Source organism: Bactrocera dorsalis, chromosome 3 (genome assembly GCF_023373825.1).
Source record: "Bactrocera dorsalis isolate Fly_Bdor chromosome 3, ASM2337382v1, whole genome shotgun sequence".
Lineage (NCBI taxonomy): Eukaryota > Metazoa > Arthropoda > Insecta > Diptera > Tephritidae > Bactrocera > Bactrocera dorsalis.
Genome location: NC_064305.1, coordinates 81,625,765 through 81,647,740, shown reverse-complemented (window position 1 = coordinate 81,647,740; position 21,976 = coordinate 81,625,765). Strand labels below are relative to the sequence as shown.

The 21,976-nt window shown below is 34.7% G+C and overlaps 1 protein-coding gene across 4 annotated transcripts in view; it reads left to right on the top strand.

The window, feature by feature from the left end:
* LOC105230035 (uncharacterized) overlaps positions 1 to 21,976 on the top strand; it is a 148,604-nt gene that overhangs the window by 101,736 nt on the left and 24,892 nt on the right. The window contains exon 1 of one of the 4 annotated variants that reach the window (XM_049450741.1): positions 908 to 1,926. The exons of 2 other annotated variants lie outside the window; for them this stretch is intronic. In XM_049450741.1, the coding sequence (XP_049306698.1) occupies positions 1,815 to 1,926 (112 nt within the window). In that variant the 5' untranslated portion in view covers positions 908 to 1,814. Of the gene's footprint in view, positions 1 to 907; positions 1,927 to 21,976 lie in introns of those variants that run through there. One more of the 4 variants, XM_049450742.1, reaches the window with a different exon arrangement.

The window sequence follows — 21,976 nt, the reverse complement described above, 5'->3', positions numbered from 1 at the left end:
TTTTTTGAAAAATAGCGCTTATGCAATAAAATCATTCTTTTTGACAAAATCTGGTTAAATAACTTGACAAATTTAATTTTTGCCGTAAATCACGTTCTTTCATTACATGAAAAATATATCTGAGAAAATTATGTTTCAGTTCCAAAATAACGATTTAGCTGTTTCGGAGGCAATATGCTTCGCATTTAAGGGGTTACATGGGTTTCCTCGAGTAAAAAGCAGCCTTTTCAACAATTTTTTTCCCATATAAAAAATTAAATATTTTATTAGAATTTATTTATTGTTACAAACATACTCTATTAGCAAATTAATTCTGAATGTTTGCAAAATTCCGTTGAACCGTTGAAAAACAGATGGTAGGACAACTCCTTGCAGAATCATCTATAATGAAGAATTACGTGTTTTAGTTAAAACCTTAAATTAGGACTTGGACGAAGGAAAAAAAAACTTTCATAAAGATAAGTTGAGTAGTTCTCGGAAAATCTTGCCAACCGACTTCAAAAACGCAGTTCGGCGCACTTAGCCTAGAGAGCCTCGAGCATATAAGTTTTCAATGCTGTATCTCCGAAACTATCAATCGGATCGTTAAATAAATGTTAGTTTTTCTCATTACGCCACGAGGTTCACAGCCTAAGCTTCCAAATTATTCCTGTCTTCTTTATGTGATTCGATAAAAAGAAGCGCGATGACTTGTTAATTTCCTTTTTCTGCTCTTCATTGGTTACTTAGCCTAAGTCTTAGCATTATTTTTTATCAATTAATATTGAATATAAATGTACAATAACAAGACACATTATACCATGCGATGGTAACTGCCTTCAAAAACTCACTACCTTCAGACCATCAATACACATTTCACGATTACTTTTCTACTCCAGCATAAGTCACAAGAGAGTTTTATTTATTATTTATTTTTGAGATCCCAATTCAATAAAAAATGCTTAATCTGCTATTTCCTAATTTATTATCTATTTGCCACACCGTGCCACAGTATCGAAAGTGTATTTCCTCTCGGATTAATTTCGTTTTTGCTTTGCTTTTTATAAATACTACGCACGCATAACCGGCACAGCGTTGTGCATACATACACACATACAAATAATGTTTACTGTATCTGCTGTGCGCCATAAATACGTGCCAACACATACGCACAAATTTTATCCGTCCACCACATCCAAGCGCTTAAATGCCGTGAATCACTCGAGCATAAAATACAAAACAGAATTATCCCGTCTAAATGACATCCCTTCGAAATTAATCCTTAATTCCATTCATTTCGCATAATCCCCTCTGATATGGCACGATAAACCAGACGAATGAACGAACAAACGAACGGGAGCACGTACAAACGCATCGTGTGTGTGTCTGTTTGTTTGTGTATGAATGCAGCGAGCGTTGGAGAGCGCTGTAATACACGCATAGGAAAGTGAGCTGAGAGCGCAATGCCGTTGAGCAACGGCCATATACGTGTTTGGGGACAAGCTCTCGCTCCCACACAAACAACACACACACACATATTCACACCTGCTCACTCACATACAAGTATTGTATTTGCTTTGGGGGGAGGGCCCACACACTCACGCTCTCTCGCTGGGTTGGTTGGACTCGGCTGCTGCCACATGTTGCGCGCCACACTGTTTATCAAAGATTATTTTGTTTATGCTGGTATTGGTGTGTGTTGGTGTGATGTGGCGTCTGTTTAGCGCTTGGAGAGCAGCGATGGCTGGCTGGCGCTGTTGGCGTTGAGATTTGACTGACTGCTATGGTGGATATGCTTGTTGGTATGTGTGTGTGTAAGTGTATATACCTTGGCAATGGTGGTTGTTTTGTTGGCTGTTGGCTATGCGTGTGCATTTGTGGACTGTCGTTGGTGTTGGCGCTCATGCGGTGCGTCAGTTACGTGTGCGACATGCTGGAAGAAGGTTGGTGAGCGCATTTCTTTCTTACCGCTTTTTTGATAGCTTTTTCTATTCAGTTGAATTTTTTATCAATGCTATTTGACTCAAATTTGCTTTGTTGTGATTTTCGTGTGTTCCGACAAAATTTTTTTCGCCGATCGGATTAAGTGTTTTGCTGTGCTACTGCGATATCCAACGATCTGTCTAATTTTGTGTGTTAATGGTGTGTTGTTCGTGTGTGTGCGTGTAGCAGAGCATAAAGTAATAAATAAGAAAAAAAAACAATACGCTGAAATATTTGACGAATTTTTATAATAAGCTATAAAATGCTTAATATCTAGAAAATTATGCGAATTAATTGGCAATGAAAAAGAAGCGAAAAAAGCCAAATTGTGTGAATGATTGCTGATTAATGCCGTGATTTGAGTTGTTGAATGTGCCACTTGTGAAATTGATAAGCTGCCTAATTTTTTTTTAAATAATTATACATATGTATGTATGTATATAATTTGTGTTTGTTACTAAAAAAATTTATCAAATTTCTGCAGTTCTTATTTTTGTTGAGAGAGACGTTAAAAGCATTGTATTTTCTAGTTCCATATTGTTGTTATAATTTTGTGAAATGTGTAAGAAAAAATAATTTTCTTGGCCTCTAGAGCTTTACCCTTTCATTTTATATATTTTCGAAAATATAAGAGCATCTGTATTTAAGAAAAAAGCACTCAGTCGAAAAAATAAAAAAAAAATTAAATAAAATTAAAAAAAATTAAAAAAATATTAAACCCATTAATTTTGGGCGCTTCGAAGCTATAATACCCTTAACCAATGTAAAGGTTTTCCATTAAATTAGTATGGCAGTTATGTACATATATGACATAGTGATCCGATTTCAAAAATTTACTTTGAGATTGTAGCCTTGCCTTGGCCAAAAGTTTTCCAAATTTAGTGAAGATATCCTTTCACTTAAAAAAATTTTCCGCACAAAAAATTGATTCTGAAAGTTCAGTTTGTATGATAGCTATATGCTATACCAGTCTGATATTGGCGATTCCTGCAAATGGTCAGCCATTAGGAGAGCAAAGAAAGTGTGCAAAATTTCAGATCGATATCTCAAAAGCTAAGCGTCTAATTTGTGTATATAAAGACAGTAAGACGGTCATGGGCTAAATAGGCTCAGCTCGTCACGTTTCTTTCTGGGTGTTACAAGCTTCGTGTTAAACTAATATTCCCCGTGAGAGGTATAAAAATTAAAAAAACATTTTTTTTTCTAGTAAGCATAGTAGTAGTTTATGAAATTCTACTGTATTGCCGAAAAAACTTTGAAAAAAAAACACAATTTGAAGTTTTTCGAAGTTAAAATGGGAAGTTTAAAGGCTAAAGGTATAAAATAACATACCGAGCAAAATAAAAAATTTTAAAAAATAATTCTAACAATATTTGCACAAAATACTGGTACATCCATTTGCCGGCGGAAGTAAGACACTAAACTAAAATAGATATGTTTTTACTTCACACCTGACATAGCCAAAAGCCCAATAATTACAAAACCCAATAGACGTGTTCCTAAATTTTCCAAAAAAATCTAAGAAAAATGTTTTTAGCTGTCTTTTTATCTACACATTTAAATATGTGGACAATATACAAAACTCTTTCCATTAAAAAGCGTCTTTCTTATACAAATTTTATTGAAAAAAAATTAGAATTTGATAAAACATGGCACATACCATACAATATATGAACATACATAAGTATATAATTATTATTTTTTTATTCTGAAAAATAAGCGCACTGATCTACAGAATCTTCATGGCGCGATCCTCGCAATTTTTTAAATCTCATTTTTGGATCTTTTGCCAAACATGACGTTTGAACTCATGTCGCAGGCTGACTGACTGAAGTCAGTTGCAAATTTTCCACATCAGCTGTCAGGCAATGTATCTCAAATGTACAAAACAGCTTATAAACATATGTTTCTTTGCACACACAAAAAATAAAAACAAGAAAAATAACGCCGACACGAACTGGAGAAATTTCGACTGCACGAGCAACAACTGACTAACAAGAGTAAAATCACTGTAAATATGCCGGCTAAATCAAATGCAAGTACAACAAGTAAAACAAACATCGGCGAAAACTTTAGCATAGCACAGCACAGCAGAGCAAACAATACAATACTGTAGCATGCAGGGCTTAAATAAACTCAGAAGTAGCAGCAGCAGCAGCAGCAAGGAAAGCAACGATGAGAAAAGCTTTCAAATCTGATGCTTTCATGCTGGCTAATCCTTGTGAAGTTCACTAGATTTATACTTGACGATATTGCTGTTGTTGTTATTATTGCTTGTGTGTGCATGTACTGTTGCTGCCACTGCCGGCGTTGGTGTTAATTCCAATGTTGCTGCAACAAAACGGGTGTTGGGGATTCAAACACGACAAGTAAAGGCAAATAAAAAATGTAAACAACCGAAGTAGCAGCAGTAAATAAGGCGCAAAAAAATCGCAAATCTGGCATGCGAAATGCAACTACAAGTACAAACACAACAAAAACGACAGACTAATAGAAAGACCGAGAAACACACTTACATACACACATCCAGTTGCAAGTAAGTAAGTAAGTGACACACAGCAGCGCTTAGCTTAGTCCACGCAGACAGGAGAAAGTGGGTGTATTAGGTAAAAGGGCACACACACACACACAGACAGACACTCAAATCCAAGCAAATACTAGACTATGCGCTGTTAAATAAGCAAATAACAAATAACTAAGTAACAATACTCGCAGGAATATGTGTTGTCACAACAAATAGACAGAAAAAAATGTATATGTGTTAATGTGTGCGTGTGCGTGTTCTTGCACAAATGACATATTGCAGGGAGCAGCTAGCGTAAGCTTCGTTAGCGACAGGGTTAAGAGACGAATGAGTGTATTAGCGCAAATCCGCAAGGATAAATGTGGTTTTCCTAGTGCCAGCATGGCTAAGAGCTGCAATATTTGCCACACACATGTACATATATGTGTATTTATTGTGTTGCAAGTGTGTTTGCCATATTTTTCTGTCCGTTATTTGTCCATAGTGGCAGTGACTTAAGACTGATATGTGCTATGAGAGTAGTGCTCTTTGAACAATTGATTTTTAACGCCTTGATTTATGGTGGAAAAATATGGATTTAAGGAAACAACAGTACTTCATTTATGTATATACACGCGTACATACATTCTTTTTCATTACATCGAGATGAAAAAGTTATTATAAAAGCGATAGAAATCTGTATAAGGTACATTGAATTTTTTTTTTAGAATAACAAAATTTTTGACTGGAAAAAATATTACCATTAATTGGAAAAAAAATCTGGAAAAAAATATTTCCTGTACATCACTAATCATTAAGTTTACGAACAAACTTAATTAACTTTGAATTTTTTCTGGACGAGCGCTGTTTCTTATATGTATATCTATTTTTAAGTAATGTTACAGCTTGATCCACTTGTTGGTTCTTAAACAGCTCATCTTATGCCAAAGTGTGAAGACATAAACCACAAACACCAAAGTCTAACATATTCACACAAATTACAAAAACAAATATGCGAAACCGCTAGCAAAAAGCACAACACTTGCTCGGCTGCTACTTGCTGCGCTTCCACGTTTTACTATTGTTGTTATACTATGTATGAGCTAAGCTAACGCTCTGCTGACTGTTTGGCACTCAGTGGTATCACAAAAAATTAGCAGTTAATCCTTTTAAATTGAATCCCGCACATGTTGTCGTTTTTGCCGTTGACGTCAAAGTCATTGAAGCGAAGCGAAAGTCAGCCGAAGTGAAGAGGAAAAGTATCAAAAGTGAACAAAAAATGTTATGCAGTCCAGATAAAAATCAAAATCAAAAGCACTGCTTGCATATGCGTACAAATCCTAAAAACTGTGCGCTGGTGATGGAAAAATATTTTTTGGGCTTATATAGTTGTTCTAGGGTCGCTGTAGAGGTTTCTATATTACAGCAGAGGTTGTGGGATTATGAAGGCAGAGATTATATTTTCTTCCAGAATGGAGTATATTACGATTGCTACCCAGAAGCAAACGTTGGCGTTTCTAAAAAGTTTATAAATAAAGGAACAGCGTCATGATCTGGGTCGATCTAGCCATGCCCATACAGAGGAAATTGTCTCTCAGTTTTAGTGATTTCGATCTGAAATTTTGCTCAAAATCTCTTTTTTTTCTAAGAAATAGCTTATTTGTCGGAATCGACCATATCAGATCACTATATCGCATACCTGCCATATAAACTGTCCGATCAAAATCAAGTTTTTGTATGGAAAAATTTTTTATGTGAAAATGTATCCTACCGAAAATTGGCATAGATTATTATCCAAAGCAGCACTACAATCTCCAAACATTTTATTCAAATCGGACCAGTATATCGCATACCTGCCATATAAACTGTCCGACCAAAATGAAGTTTTTTATGGAAAACTTTTTTAAATGACAATAATCGTGAATTTTGCAAACATTTCCCGAAATCTTATTAATTCTTAACCAACCCGCGTATTTTGCTATATTTACGCTGCCAACATTCTCAACCAACCACTGAAATGCCGGCTGAAGATTGTCTTCCCTCCCACTGGCTCTGTTGGTCTGTTTGTTTGTTTGTTTGCGAATATGCCTTAATATAACAGTGTCACCATCATTTGACTGGCTATTCAGTCATTTAGTTAGCAATCCGGGCCTGTTCTTGTTGTTTGTCTGTCTATCCAGCTGTCGCGCAGCGCTTGTGGCTACAGCTTAATGTGGCATAGCAATTAGCCAATGTGGCACATTATCACGCGGATAAATGTTTGAGATTTTTAGTTTAGTTGCGGATTTAACAGTTTTACAATGTTTTTTTTTGTTCTTTTTGTGCTTGCTACACACACATGCATATGCGCACACACATGTATTTATCAAATTATCTCCGCTTATTGCTCTCACCGCTGTTACTTTTGCGGTAGCTTATTCTTGTCTATTCAGGTTTCCATTTTTAATTGGCGTCGGCATTAGCGTAAGCGCGCTGTTTAAGCATATACATACATATGTATGTGTGTTTATAGGAAAAAAGCGCTAATTTAAGTGCGTAGACAGAGACAGCGGGGGTAAGCACTAATGCCCGACTTCTACTGGGATTCTCTTATGTTAGTGCGACGCGCATTAGTTGCATTAGATTTTTACTACGGATTTATTAACGCTACCAAGTTGGTTACAATAAAACGAACAAGTAAGGAAGGGCTAATTTCGGTTGTAATCGAACATTTCATACTCTTCCAACGTACAAGAAAGTCGGGGTAATCCTCAGGTCCATAAGGTTTGTTAATTATATGAGGTGTAGTGCATGTTTTCAACCAATTTTATTCACTCTTAGCACAAAAAAGCATCGTTTTTAGAAAAACAAGCTCTCTCAATTTTATTACGATAGCTCACATAATGGCCGATATATGTGGCATATTGTAACCCGGAAGTTTGAAAATCTTTAAATTAGCTAAATGGGGGCCAAGGAAAGTACTATATAGAATCTATTCAACCCATTTATGGAACACAGGCTATTGGAAGATATTGTCACTGAATTTCAATTATATATTTCATACATAGCCGTCAACTACAGATCTTGGGGTCCACATTTTAAGTATCCACTGGAATGTGAAATAATCAAATGAAATTTCGATTTCGATCACTTTTTCTCTTCGTAACATAAGAATGTCAGAAAAATGCCATATACCGAATTTTAAATCGGTCGACCAAGTCCCAAGACATGTTATTTCATCTAAACGAGAGTAGTGCCTTTTAAAAATGACTATCTACATATATATCTTAATTTAGTGCTTAGTTAAGGCACCTTTATAGGTTTTCGTTGAATAGTATTTTGTGGGCGTGGCACTGGTGCGATTAACAGTCACTTGGATTTCGTCCGACTCTCTGTGCTAGCGAAGACTTTAATAAAACTTCAGAAAAAAAGAAAAAGTGAGGACGAGTTTGTGAATGGGCGACATCGGACTCCTAATCTAACTCGATTAGTTTTGATGATACAAACAACAGTTAGGCGAAAAGATGTTACATATTAATTTTAAAAAAATATTATAATAATAAAAATATATAAATAAATTTCTAATCCTAAATACCGAATTACTTTTTTTCCTCCTGAAATGGCAGTATTTGGGATTACCATTAGTTTTTGTTTTAAAACTTTGGAAAACTTGGAATACTGGATCAAAAAATAAATTAAGAATATTAATTTTGAGTCAAAAATTAAAAAAAAAATTTTTAATGCCGTTTTCTATGTTTAATGCTCTTGGGAAGTGGTCGAAAAACTTACACTTCCCAATGGTTATGATTTAGGATTAAAATTTTATTTTTCAATTTTTGATTTTAAACTTTTTAGTTCTGATTTTGGGTTTAAAATTTCAATTTTCAAATTTTGTGTTTTAAATTTTTAATCCCAGTATCGGAATAAAAAAAAATATTATGAAGCCTATATATATATATACTTCTATCATAAAGACTCACTGCTGCTGTTGATCGGCCAGTTGAAAACTTGAACCTCCCTCCAGAAGTCAGATTGTTTCTTTCAGGAAAATGGTATGAGAAATAAATAACTAAATATTTTTTTTAAGTATATTTTTTCTTTCCAATAAAATTTTATGATCTCAGTAGCTCATTATAAAAATAAAAGTTTAAAATTATATATTCCTTCAAAATAATTTATCTTATTAACCATATAGTTTAATTTAAAAGCCGGATTAAAATGCTTTTCAAAACAAATGCTACCATACAGTGCTTGAGGCAAGATTTCCACTGGCCTTCTAAGCATACCAACCATAATTATGAAGAGGAAAACAAACTCTGCTGCCTTAATTCGAATTAAAAGCGCCCTTTCCTGTTAATTTCTGCATACATATGAATATAGATGGGCGCACAGCAATTGTGCTTTGAAATCGAATACTTTTAACTATGTATTTGCATTTTTTGCATACATACACATGCACATATAAGTGGCATGCATACCTGCATAAGCGCGTCTGTTCAACCGTTAAGCCGCCAACTTAACCACCACCATCTTATCTCTTTGGGTGCTTATTTTATTATCACGACTCACAAGGAGAAGAGGTAAATCTGCACTCGTGCTAAATGAGCGCTACACAAAGCACGCTTACTCACAACTAGGCGCTGTATTGGTCTCATGAATGTGTGTGTGTGTGTTGTTTTGTATTGTGAAACTTGAAATCTCTTAAAAAATTTGCTTAATCTCCCGACATGCAAAGCAGCGAAAAATAAAACACATCAACTATAAGATTCACAAATAAGCGCAGCAGCAACGACAACAACAGCAAATTATAATTCCAACAGCAAATCCTTACTTAAAAATTAAGCTCCTTCATATCGCCAACATACAGCCACACACACATATAGATATATAATCATAATCATAAGCAAAGCTACGCGATACTTCGAGCCGTTCGCTGGCGCTGTTGCTGCCCCTGCGGCTGGTTGAACTGTCGCCGCTCAAGCAGCGACTCAATGAATAGAGCTGCAACAGCCCATAATAAAGGTTATGCTTTATGCAAATACTTGCTGGCAGCTCATCACCAGCGATGCCACCGTCTGCCTGCCCGCGTCTTTGTGCGCTTGGATCAAATTTCATCCCCATCAAAAGCCCAAATGCGAAATCCTGCGCGCCATCATTCTCAAACCACGTGCTGCTTGTTGTTGTTGCTGTTGTTATTGTTAATGTTGCCACTATTGCGACTGCTACTGATTTTGCAGCGACTACTCAGCCGTGCGTTGTTGCAGTTGTTGTTGTACTATTGGCTTTGCTGCTCCTTACGCCTTACGCCGCGGTGTGTCGCGCATATTCAAATGAATTTAGAGCCCGAGCCCAGAGTTCAGCGTTGCACAATACACAGTTTACAATTCGCAGTTCATTGGTAGCGGATTAAGGCGCACAAAGACGTTCGGATCGATTAAAAGAAATGTGACGGTGCGGTGAACATGGTATGAAGGGCATAGCCGCAGCTACCGGGAGCTTAGGTGCACGCCAAGGCAAAGCTATCCGATGATCAGAAGAGGGTGAACGATTTTCTGTGCAAATGCGAATGCAAAGATATGCCAATATACATAAGTATGGTATTTAACGTCGGTTGAGGTGAAGAGCGGAGGGAAGGGAAGGCAAGCGTTGTTGGGTGGATATTTATATGGCTGTAAGTGAAAATAAAATCACAACAACGAAATATCCATAAGCATCATTAACTTGTATTTAACCAACGGCTGAGTAGCTGGTAAAAGCTTCGCCTCACTGACGTTGGTTGTTCGGTGGATAGAGGGTGATGTATGCCTGACAATTCTTTTCTTCGAAGTTGTTCGACACAGCGCAACGGCGCGCCGGAAGAAGTGATATGAGAAAACTGCTTGAAATCGTAAGGAAATCAGTAAAACTTTGCAACCAATCAGTTGTGCTGCTGCGGCATTAAATCGGCGATGAGCAGCGTCGAGAACAAAGCGGGCGCAACCAAGCTGGCAAGCAGGCAGTCAGGCAGGAACGTCTCCGTGCGGATTATATTAATCAATGCAGCCGCGGCATTTAAGGCCGCAATACAAATATAAATATCTGCATGTGCGTGTGTGTGTGTGTTTACGTTAAGTATTGGTATGTGTTCCGTTGTTGAGTGAAAGTTTGCAATGACATTAACGCAGACCACCAGGCTGTGTTCTTTTGTTTAAGTGCTGCACTTTGTTGCCTGGCGATGCTGCCATAAGACTTTGCGGAACTGAAGCACGCTTCGAGTTCTGCTGTGAGGAGCCGAAGCGTTATGTTGAGCAAAAATTATACTCTTAATTCGTTTATTAGTGCTCAGAGGCTCAATTCGTAACTTAGTGGAATCGTATATCTTTAATAGTGGCAGTGTTCAGAGTCGGATTTGGGGAAGCATCTAATCGTTGTCGCAGTTGCGGTGATTTTATGTCAAAATTGCTTTAAAGTTATAACATAAATTCAAGATTTCAAAAGTATGTTTTGTGTATGTAATAAGTAAAGTCTCATAGCTGATAACCCCAGTAATTAAAATAAAAATTAAAGACAATAAATGAATGAAAAAATATTTTTTTTCGGAAATTAAAACAAAAATTGTGAAATTATTATATTTCAATTTATGATGTTTTTTTTTCAGGTTGAAAATGTTCCTTTAAATAATAATTTTTTTTTTCAATATTAAATTTTTCAATATAAATTTTTTTTTATTATTTAGTTTTTAAGGGATCATTTTCAATCCGAAAAAAAAATCATAAATTAAAAAATAATAATTGATATTGAAAAAAAAATTGAAATATAATAACAACTTTTTTCGGAAATTAGAATATTATAGTTTCTAACTTTTTTTTTAATTTCTGATTTTTTTTCGGTTTGGAAATGATCTCTTAAAAATATATTTTTTTTTTTAATATTGAAAAAAAAATAAGATTTTGAAATTATTATTTTTCATTAACATATTTCTTTCTGATTCCAGAATTTCTTCAAAGATCTTGTCTTCAATAATAAAGAAAAACAAAAGAAAACATTAATATTGGCTACACAAAAACTATAATACATAATTATAATGAAAAGAGCCAAAAAAACTCCTTATTTTAATTTAAATGGTTCAGTTTGTATGGCAGCTATATGCTATACTAGTCCGATCAGAACAATTTTTACGGAGATTGTACCAATGTATTGGAAATTAGTCCTTGTCAAATTTCGTATAGATATACCATCAAATAATAAGTTTTCCCATAGAAGCATCTGAATTTGGTGGATCAATTTTTATGGCAGCTATAGGCTATAATAGTCCAAACTGAACAAATTCTACAGAGATAATAGCATTGTCTTAGCCAATGATTCATGCTAAATTTCGTGTAGATAGCTTGTCAAATAAAAGAGTTTTCCAATCAGGAACTTGATTTGGAGGGATCAGTTTTTAAGGCAACTAGTATATCTTGTAGTGCTCCGATTTCAGAGGTTTCAACAAATAAGTAGCATATTGAAGAGAAAAAGATGTGAGAAAAATACCATATCGATATCTCAAAAAATAATCAATTATTTTGGTATTTCCATGCAGACGATCTTAACTAAGGCAACTCAGTGCGTCTCGCTGATTAATTTAAGTGAAATGGCAACTTAAAAAATGAAATTGTATTTTGTGGTAATGATTAAAATAATGTCATAAATCATTAGTAGATCCTTTCTCATAATTGTTTTTTTTTCTCATGTTACCTTCCGAAAGTCGTTAGTTTACTGGTAATGAACAAACACAAGTTGTCAAAATAAGAAGTATGGATACACACAATTACATATACATACACATACAAGCGCATTACTGCAAATTTGCGTATAACTACCAAAAAGGGATTAAGAGCGCTACAAAATGCAGTTAAGCGTAAAATTTTCGAAATCACTCAACGAAGCGCATGAACGCTTAGCTTTTTAACCCTCAAAATAAACAGTGAAAAAAATCAAACGCTAAAAGCATACAAACACAAATGGTTTAACAACTCACTGCATATGGATAAATATGAGGGAACGACTTTTGTGCATTTCTCAACACTTTCGATCTTTTTCACACAAGCACACGCATACATAAGTGCGCCTGCACAATGGAATGAAATTCACATTCAAGTGCACACATTTTGAAGTGGTATTAATCAAGGAGGTCGTCGAAAAACACTCAGCTTAAAGGACTCACACACACACTACCACTTATGAACAAATATACATGCATACCTATATACGGGGTGTACACGTTCGGCTGTGCGCCTCTATTCATACAACACGGCGAGCGCATGTATGCATGTGTGCGCGCCGCTTAAGTACACAGTAAATCAGTGAAGCAGCGCATTTGTGTAACCTTTAATCCGGCTTTTGAATATCTGAAGCGTTTTCCAAAGCAAAGCGCGCAACGCAGCGTTTCAGTACGTCATGTATGCGAATCTTAGTAGTAGCTTCTTTACTCTGCTTTTGATTTTGTCGTCATTTTGCTGCTTTACTGCAGTCACCGCTTAAGTGTAACTGAAGGATTTCAATGCTACTTGACTTGCGCACACACACACACGTACTCTCTCTATCGAAATTCGAGTATTCATTGCTAACGCTTTACCCCGCTGCCGCTCGCTCCATTCATCCATCATATTCAGACGCACATTAGTTGCTTTATTCATTCAAAGCTTTATCCAGTTACTCAGTTGCAAGCGTTCACGCAGCCAGCGCCGCCGAGCCTGCGAAGTCAGTTATACAGTCAGTCAGCCAATCAGTCATTCATTCGTTTATTGTTGTTGGCTTTTGTTCATTGCAAATGTGTTAAAGTGAATGGCAAATATAGTAAGCGTACATATTTCTCTGTGAAGCTGTTTGGGAAATGGTCGCACAGTGTTTTGTGGATAGCGCGAATTTGTCCCTAAGTTTGTGAGATATCAAATTGAAAATGTTCAGACGTAATTTTTTCGTCAAGCAGTTACTCATTTGTTGGAACCGTTGCTATCGGACCACTATATCTTATAGTTTTCAAGTAAACTAAACGATCAAAAACAAGTTTTTGTATGGAAAACTTTTTTATTTGCCGACATATCTTCTCGAAATTTGGCATAGAATATGGCACATCGGAGCGTTACAATCTACAAAAAACTTTTGGAGATTGGACTATTATAGCGCATAGCTGCCATACAAACTGAACGATCAAATTCGAACTTTTGTATGAAAATATTTTTGTTTGACAAGACATCTTCACGAAATGTATAACCAAGTAACAATGTTTGAGCTAACGCTACAATCTACAAATAAAGTTTTAAAATCGGATCACTATTGCATATAGCTTTCATACAAATTGACCGATCAAAATCAAACTGTTGTATGGAAACTTTTTATTTGTGGAGGTAAGCTAGCTTCAACCTAGTTGGTAGTGCAAACGAAGTTAATGTTTATTCTAGATTTTATTGTATTTATTTTCCAATTTTTTTGAAGCGAATATAATGAGCAACGTTTACTTGTTTAAACTCAATTTTTTCTCTTGCATCCCTCCCGTTTAAACTTTTTTTCGTTTTCCCTATAAATGACCCACTGTGCTGACTCGCTAGGTAGGGGTTGCTTACTTATTGAAATGCTCTACACATTCAAATGCTCTACTGACTTATTTCATTTGTGATAAACCTTAAAAATCGTCAATTTGCTGAAGTTCTACACAAATTCCTTATTTAGCGGCAAAACCCAAAGTCACCGCAAAACATGCAGTATGCAAAAATACAATAAAAAAATAATAATAGAAATCAATGCCAACTTAATCTTTGACATTTCGAGTGCATTTCAGACTGTCGATGGCATTTCAAAATCTGATGTATAGAAATGTGTGTTTATGTGGTTTGGAATCTCAAATCTTTAACATGCTTGCATTCACATTAGGACTCGCTTATATCTAAGTATGTGTGTGTGTGTATTTGAAAGCCGTTGAGCAACGATTGACATTGCTGCACTTAATCCTTTTTGTCGACATCGCCAACCCATAGCTGCCAAAGTCAAAATGTGGACTTTTTCGATTTTAGCTAAAAGTGCATTTATTTGCTTAATAGCATTGTTATTGTTTTTGCCGGCTAAGGAATTAACCATATTGTGGTGTGTGATTATACAGCAGTGAGTTTTGTTTTTAATTTTTTTTTTTAATTTTTTGACCTTTAAGGTTTGATACATATTTATTATTTATGCATATCTGCCGTGCTTTTGTCTTTATTTTTTACCCGCTGCGTTTTCAAATTGCCTAATATCACTTCATATATATTTATGGATTAGAAATGTATACAAAAGTATTTTATTAGTATTTCCTTTAAGCTATCAACTCAAATATTTGCTTGATTCCATTTAATAAAACTCATCTTTTCGATTTTAACTGTCTAAAACCAAATATTTTAAGAAATTCTGTTAAGCTTAAGCCACACAAACAAATATATTTAAATGCACAATTCTGTTGCATAAAAGAATACAAGGAATATACACATATATGCAACTATACTCCTATATCTATATGCCTCTATATGTACTATATATTGCCTCTACATTCAGTTAAATCTCAATTTTATGCTTTCGCATTATCTGAATTGTCTTTGTCATGTCTATAATCTTGTTATGCGGTTACTTTGCTTAGTTAGCTACATAACTGCACACATGTCATTTTTCTTGCTGCTGGTATTTATTTGCTCACATACATATTTACATATATACTAAAGATACTTCCTGGTTAGGTAAAGAGATTTAACTAAATCAGTAAGCAGCAGTCTAAGCCCATAAAAAATATTTATATGCATGGGTGCGTGTATGTGTGCATGTGGCCAATGCTTAAAGGGATTTAAGGTTGATTTTGCTTTCTACTTCTCGGTTATGTCAGTCTGACCACTACCACCGACCAACTAAGCTAATCAGTTAAGTTTCTTGTGCTATTTACACACTTAAAGTACAGTCGAGAAGTCAAAATGTGCTCAGTTGTGAGTTGAAATGCAAATGTGAAAGGTTAGGTAAATGAAATTTTTTTGAAATTTTCTTTGCATTAATAATGCCAATAAATGAATAAATTTTGAGGTTAAATTTATTAAAATATTTGTAATACATTTTGTAACTAACTTTGTATATTAGCCTGAAAACTCTGAAAGAATAAATACTATTATAGTTATAAAATATTAAAAAAAAACACAAAAAATATTAAAAATTCTCACTAAAAACGTATTTAAATGCAAAAAAACGTATAATCGAAAAATATCGAAATTGAGTTTTTTTGCTTACGATTCCCCACTTATACTTACATATAGGTAGCATAAAATTTTCAGCTTCCGCTGTCAGATATAACCAATATATACCCAATATATAACCAATATGTAACCAATATGTAACCAATATATAACCATTTTATAACCAAAACTCAATACTTGCTTCATTATGAATGGTTTTTATTATAACGTTTTTCTTTCTTTCATCGGCAAACCACAGCAAAAACAATTTAAAGCGGGTTAACGCGGAATACCTCATCTCTCATGCATAATGACAAAATATGCATTTGACCTTTCTAAAGGTGTCACAGCCTAACCATTTGTTGACGTATGCGCCGATGTAACGGCTACATTGGTATTTCTACTTAACTTATTCTACATTCCCAAGAAACTTAGCTGAAAAGCAGCTAAAAGACGGTGAAGGAGAATAAGAATTTGTATATTTCCTTTGTCAGTGAGCCCAACTATCTTTAAGGTGTGTGCTAAAGCTGCCAATTGCAAATACTATTACATTAAGACATGTTAAAACGGTTAGATGGGTGTATGACGCGCTCTCCTACCCTCATAGCTACCGATAGCTACATACATACGTACTTATGCCGTGTACTCAAATCACAAACGGTGTGCTGCCACACATCTGAACGCCACTGTTATTAATAGCATTATTATTGGATTATATATATGAAAACACCAAGCGGCGAATATATTTCTGCGACTGTTCGGATTGTACTTGCATATTAGCAAACTAAATAGCTAACCGAGCAACAAAGTGCATTAGCGACAAGCAACATGTCAGCTGAAACTGCATAGGTATTGTATTTAGTGCAGTGCTAAATTCTTTTCGGTCTTGCAAAAATGCTTAAGCACCATGTCCATATGTAAATGCGCTTCTATTTGGTTAGAGGTGAATATAGAAATACTTATAATTATTAAGTAGCAGCAAATATACACGTGTATTTGGTTTAATACATGTTGCATGCCTCAATATGCATGTGCATAAGTGTTGCTGATACCGTTGACATTATGCTTTGCTTTGCTTGTTATTATAACAAAAATTAAAGGTATTGTTCCTTTGTTGTACTTTGTGTTGTTGCAATTTAATAAGCTTATTTGCTTTAAGAAATGCCAATGCTTATTTACACTCTTCGTATTTAGCACGAATATATCGGTTGTAGACTTCTAATCACCACCACAACAACAATGCAACGTGACACCTAAAGTGACTTTGTCTGACCTCAATTTGTATTCAGTTTTATCTCAAAGTATTTTTGGGCTCTCGAATCTATAACAACCTTCAAAAAACCAAAATGTTATTTATAAGAACTTGATTCCGTTTGTTTAGTTTGTATGCCAGAGGTCCAATATTGACGGACAAAGACAAAACTCTTTAACATTTTGGTGTATGTATTTACTAATATCAAGTAATTAAGGGGTTACATGGGTTTCCTCGGGTAAAAGCAGCCTTTTCAACAATTTTTTTCTCTTCTAAAAAAGTAAGTATTTTAATGGTACATAAATATAAATTCTGAAATTTTTGGAAAAAATATAGACCTGCTCAGAGACCTGTTAGCCTAGCTAACTTCACAAGTTCTCAGGGCTGCATCTCCGAAACTATTACTTGGATCAACTTGAAAATTTAGGACAATATTCTAAAAGTTGCTTAGATTATAATAAGACAATAAAAAATAGATTTTTTTTAAACCCGTAAACCCATGTAACAACTTAAGAGTGAGCCTAAATGGTAGCGCTGTTTAGGTATAACATAAAAAATAGAGGTTGTGAAATGGATAAAAGTAAAATTTTGAATTTTTTGGGAATGTTTAATGTTTAATAAAAAATCGGATTTAAATTTGCAAAATTAATTATTAATTCCAATAAACTAAAATTTGACAAACTGCTTTTTTTCATTATTATACTAAAAAAAAGAAATTCACATAAAAAATGGAATGAATTTTTGATCACAGAATCAGAATTTACAATTAAAATTTTTTTTTTTAAATTAAAAATTTGAGCAAAATAAAAAAATGTTTTTCTGCTGAAAAGATGAAATGAAAATTCAAAGTTCAAAATAAAACAAAAATCTTTTTCTGCAATGACGAAATAATTAATTCAAAAACAGAATTTTTTAAATTTTTAATCATAAAACTGGGAATTTTATCGGTTTTGAATGTGCTACTTATGAGTAAAATTTTAATTTCAATTTTTTAATGCGATTTTTGAGAATAAAAATTTACTTTTAATAAAAACTCAGGCGTTAATCCTCAATTTCATTGCATAAAATTAACAACTTAAATGCACCCAAACATTTTTTAATTAAAACAAATTCGCAACATAATGCCACAAGCCGAATTAGTTTGGCATAAACCAAACGAAGTATAACCACAAATTATTACCGAAAACTAAATATCGCAATAATATGCTTAAGCACATATCAACATTGCTGCAACTTTGCCAACTACTTATGTAATTGGAAATCGAATAAGATTTTGATTTGAAAAACAAAAAGCCCAGTTAATTAATGTTACAAGTGCCACAGTTGCACACAGCAAACAACACAAACAGAAACGCTGCTGAATTGTCCAGTTTATATTCTCAGCCACTTATGTACTTAAAATTGCTATTACATTTTAGACAAACTTAGGACTTAAGCATGAATACTACAAGCAGCAAAAACAACAACAATAAATATGGCATGCATGTAATAACAACAACGCCAGCAAATAAGCGGTAAGCAATAAGCAGTATTAAGTTGGCATAAGAAACCTTTTTTGTTGAGTGTATTCTTGGGGATTTTCTACAATACCAACTTAAAGATGTTGTATTTGCAGTCGAAGTCTCTGCATATTTGTGCGTATATATGTGCGTGTGTGTGCATATAAATTGTGGCTCCAAATGAATATGCATAGTTGAAAGATTGTGTCTGTGTGTTGGTGTGTCTTCACTGTCCAGCAATATTCACAATTTCTCACCCGAACCGACCAACTGCTGCTTGTCTTCGTTGTTTCTTGTATTGTTAAGCTGCATACATGCATTACGTAACGCTTTATTATAGAAATTACAACTTTGCTAGTGTGGATATATGTGTGCGTGTGCGTGCGTGCATGACCCATCTTGGCATGTTTTCTGGTCATATAAGCTTAAAAGGAGTTAAGAAAATCTCTGTACTTCTCTATGGAATTAAGTGAAGTTGAAAATTTCTTGCAGTTTTAGTCCTTTGCCTTACATCCTTCACCCAATGGCTCACACAAGCACAAACACTCATACATGCGTACATATAACGCACACATACATACACACGTGCGCTTCTTCCAGCTGCCAAGTAAGCCAGCAAGCAATTGCTTAAGCTTAAAAGCAAGTGCTCAGTTTAGGTGTGTGTAAGCAAGTATAAGTGTGCCTCTGTGTGTGTGCGTTGGCTCGAAATAGAATTTTAAGAAAATAATTTCACCTGATGATAGTCCCAAATCACCATTTGTTGTATTGTTGAAATTTTCTAAAAAAGGATTTCAACCTAATTCGTCTTTGCTTACGGCGCCATGGCAAGCGCACACTCCCACACACACACATACATACACTTACGGCTTATGTCCTGCGTAGCATGAGGATTTAATACAAAATATTTATTACGCAAATAAGTTGAGACAACTTAAATGCCCTTGCTAATGCCACATAAGCATTGTTTTTCCACAGTTGGGTTATGCAAGCACACAAACACACACAGCTATATGTATGTATGCATAGCATACATTTCGACTGCATGTGTATGCGTTTAGCCACTTTAGGTTTACAACGCTAAGGTCGGTTATTATAAATTGCTGCTTGAGGACATTTCATTAAGATGACACTTATGTGCGCATAAAAATAGCAGCTCACACACACACTCGTGCTTTTCATAAGCACGCACACACATATATATAAGCTTCGCCTCAGCTTTTTTAAGCTGCCTGCAATTGTTGTTGCTATTTTTCTTAACCAGTAAATGCCGCTAGCCAATTGCTGTAAAGTGGCTGCCGAGCGCTTTGGAATTTTTGAAATTTCCTTTAAGCGTATTAGGCAATTTTCTTATAAGACGATAGTTGATTTTTCTGCAGAAAAAGTATGAAACAATTGAGAAAGCTTTTTGTTAAGTTGCAGTTAAGTGATTTGTAAGAATATTTTTACAGAAATAATATTTTATGATTCATTTATTTAGATATCTATTACACACGTATTCAAGAAGTTGTCGCATTGTTGTAGACAAACGCTTAAATCTTAAGAAATTTATATACTATTTTTCATTTGAAAATCTTAATAAAATATTCTATTAATTTTTCATGAGAAAAGGTATTCGAATTTTTTATATTTATTTATTTTTTTCTCATCGCACTTTCTTTAGTTCTTTAGGGTTAATAATTTTATTCAATTAACATTACTTAGCTCTTCACAATTTCTGAAGTCAATTGATTTTGTTATAACATCTGATCAACTGAGACCCGGTTAGGCTAGGTTATGTGGCTGATTCCTCAGGATGGCGGACACAATTATTCAAATACTCATGTTTTCTAATGCTGAACTTAACTGTATTTTGCAGACAATAATAAAAATTTGTTTTAAAATCGCGAAAAAAGACATCTAGCCAATTCAAGTCTGTCAACGCTTAATCCAATTTTTCACATATTTATCAAAAAGCCTCGGCTAAGTCATCTATAATGATGCGTTCGAGGAATATGGAGTTCTCAAGCATCTCTTTTGGTGTGTTTCATACCCAGAACTTTAACCAAAATGTGTTGAGTCGACCAAGAGAGATTTATCTTACTTTTATTTCCTTAGCTTTTTGGATGTTATTGCCATTAAGGCAGGTAGATGTATGAATTGCGCACCGCAAGTTGTCGATAACTTCTCGAACTTCACTAAATCTTTTTGGTCGTGATAAAATGGACTCCACAAAACACTTCTCGGATTCCGTAGCTGGGTTACCATTGGACAAAAAGAATTCCAAAAAAACTCCTTACTAATTTTTTTCCATTGTAAAAATCGCCAGACAAACTTTTAGCGTCGTAACTATACGCATAAAAAAATAATAAGGTTTGGTCAGATATTACGTAATAAAACTATCACAGAATGTTATGCGAACCAATGTAGTATCATAGGGATCAAAAAACTAAAAGTAAATTTTGACATTTAATATGGACTTAACTCTTTCTTAACGACTCATCCCCGCATTATAGGGCTTACAGATCGAGAAAACTATAAAAAATGTCTAGAGCAAGGGAAACACTGGAGCATTTCTTATTCACTGGTCTCGTATTGACAAGAATACGCTGTAAGCATCTGAGGTCCCCACGGTATGATACACTAGAGGAAGTATTGATAGCGAGGCCGCAGAATCTGTTAAAATTCGCGTCAAGCGCAGGCATCATAAACGATGACTACTCTTCTTAGACTTAGAAAGTGAACTCCATCTGATATCAGAAAGAACCAAAACTGGTATATGAGTGGCTTATTGGTCTACCAGATTAACCTAACTCAACACTTTTTATATTATTATTTGCAAACTATTCGAAAAGAAAATGAACGCATCGAAACCACAGGTCATCACTGACCAATTGCTCCACTCAAGTTTTGTTAGGAAGTAAAACTTATCAGAACAGAGCTCAACTAGTTCAGTAAATAATAGTAAAGGGTTATAGGCAAGGTTAGGTTACACTGGCTGGCGATTGAGCCATACAAAGACGTACTGGCCTTTGTTATGCCAGATGAAGGTATGTATATTAACATGGACCTCAACACTTTTTGCGAAGTTTAATAGAGACTTGATATCTAATTATAATGCTTCAACCAGTCCCTTAAACTATAAATCTCCTATATATCTAAACTTAGTTCTAGATAAAGCCGAACATAAACAGAAGACGTATTCCAACGTCTTTCTCACACATACTTCTCTGCACCTGAAAGAAGAAATATTTTCTTTAATGATGCTTACACTGTTCGCATGTGCTGCCAGTGAGTTGTATCCTGTGATTAGACCAATAACCGTTCTGCAGGGTTTTGATAACCGAGGGAGAAAACACTATAAGTCTACCACAACTTCTAGCTATGATTATGAAAAAGTCTTGAGTGACTTAAGTGAGATCGTAAAATTATTTTGAGGTTTCAAAGCCTTACGATCTGTTAAATCTTTCCAAATAATTATAAATATTTCTATCATATTTCTGAAACATTATTTTATTACCAAACCCACTATGTAAGTTTACATATTTCACTGAAATCCGTGCGAACAATTAAAATTCCGTTTAACACCTCGAAATGCCTA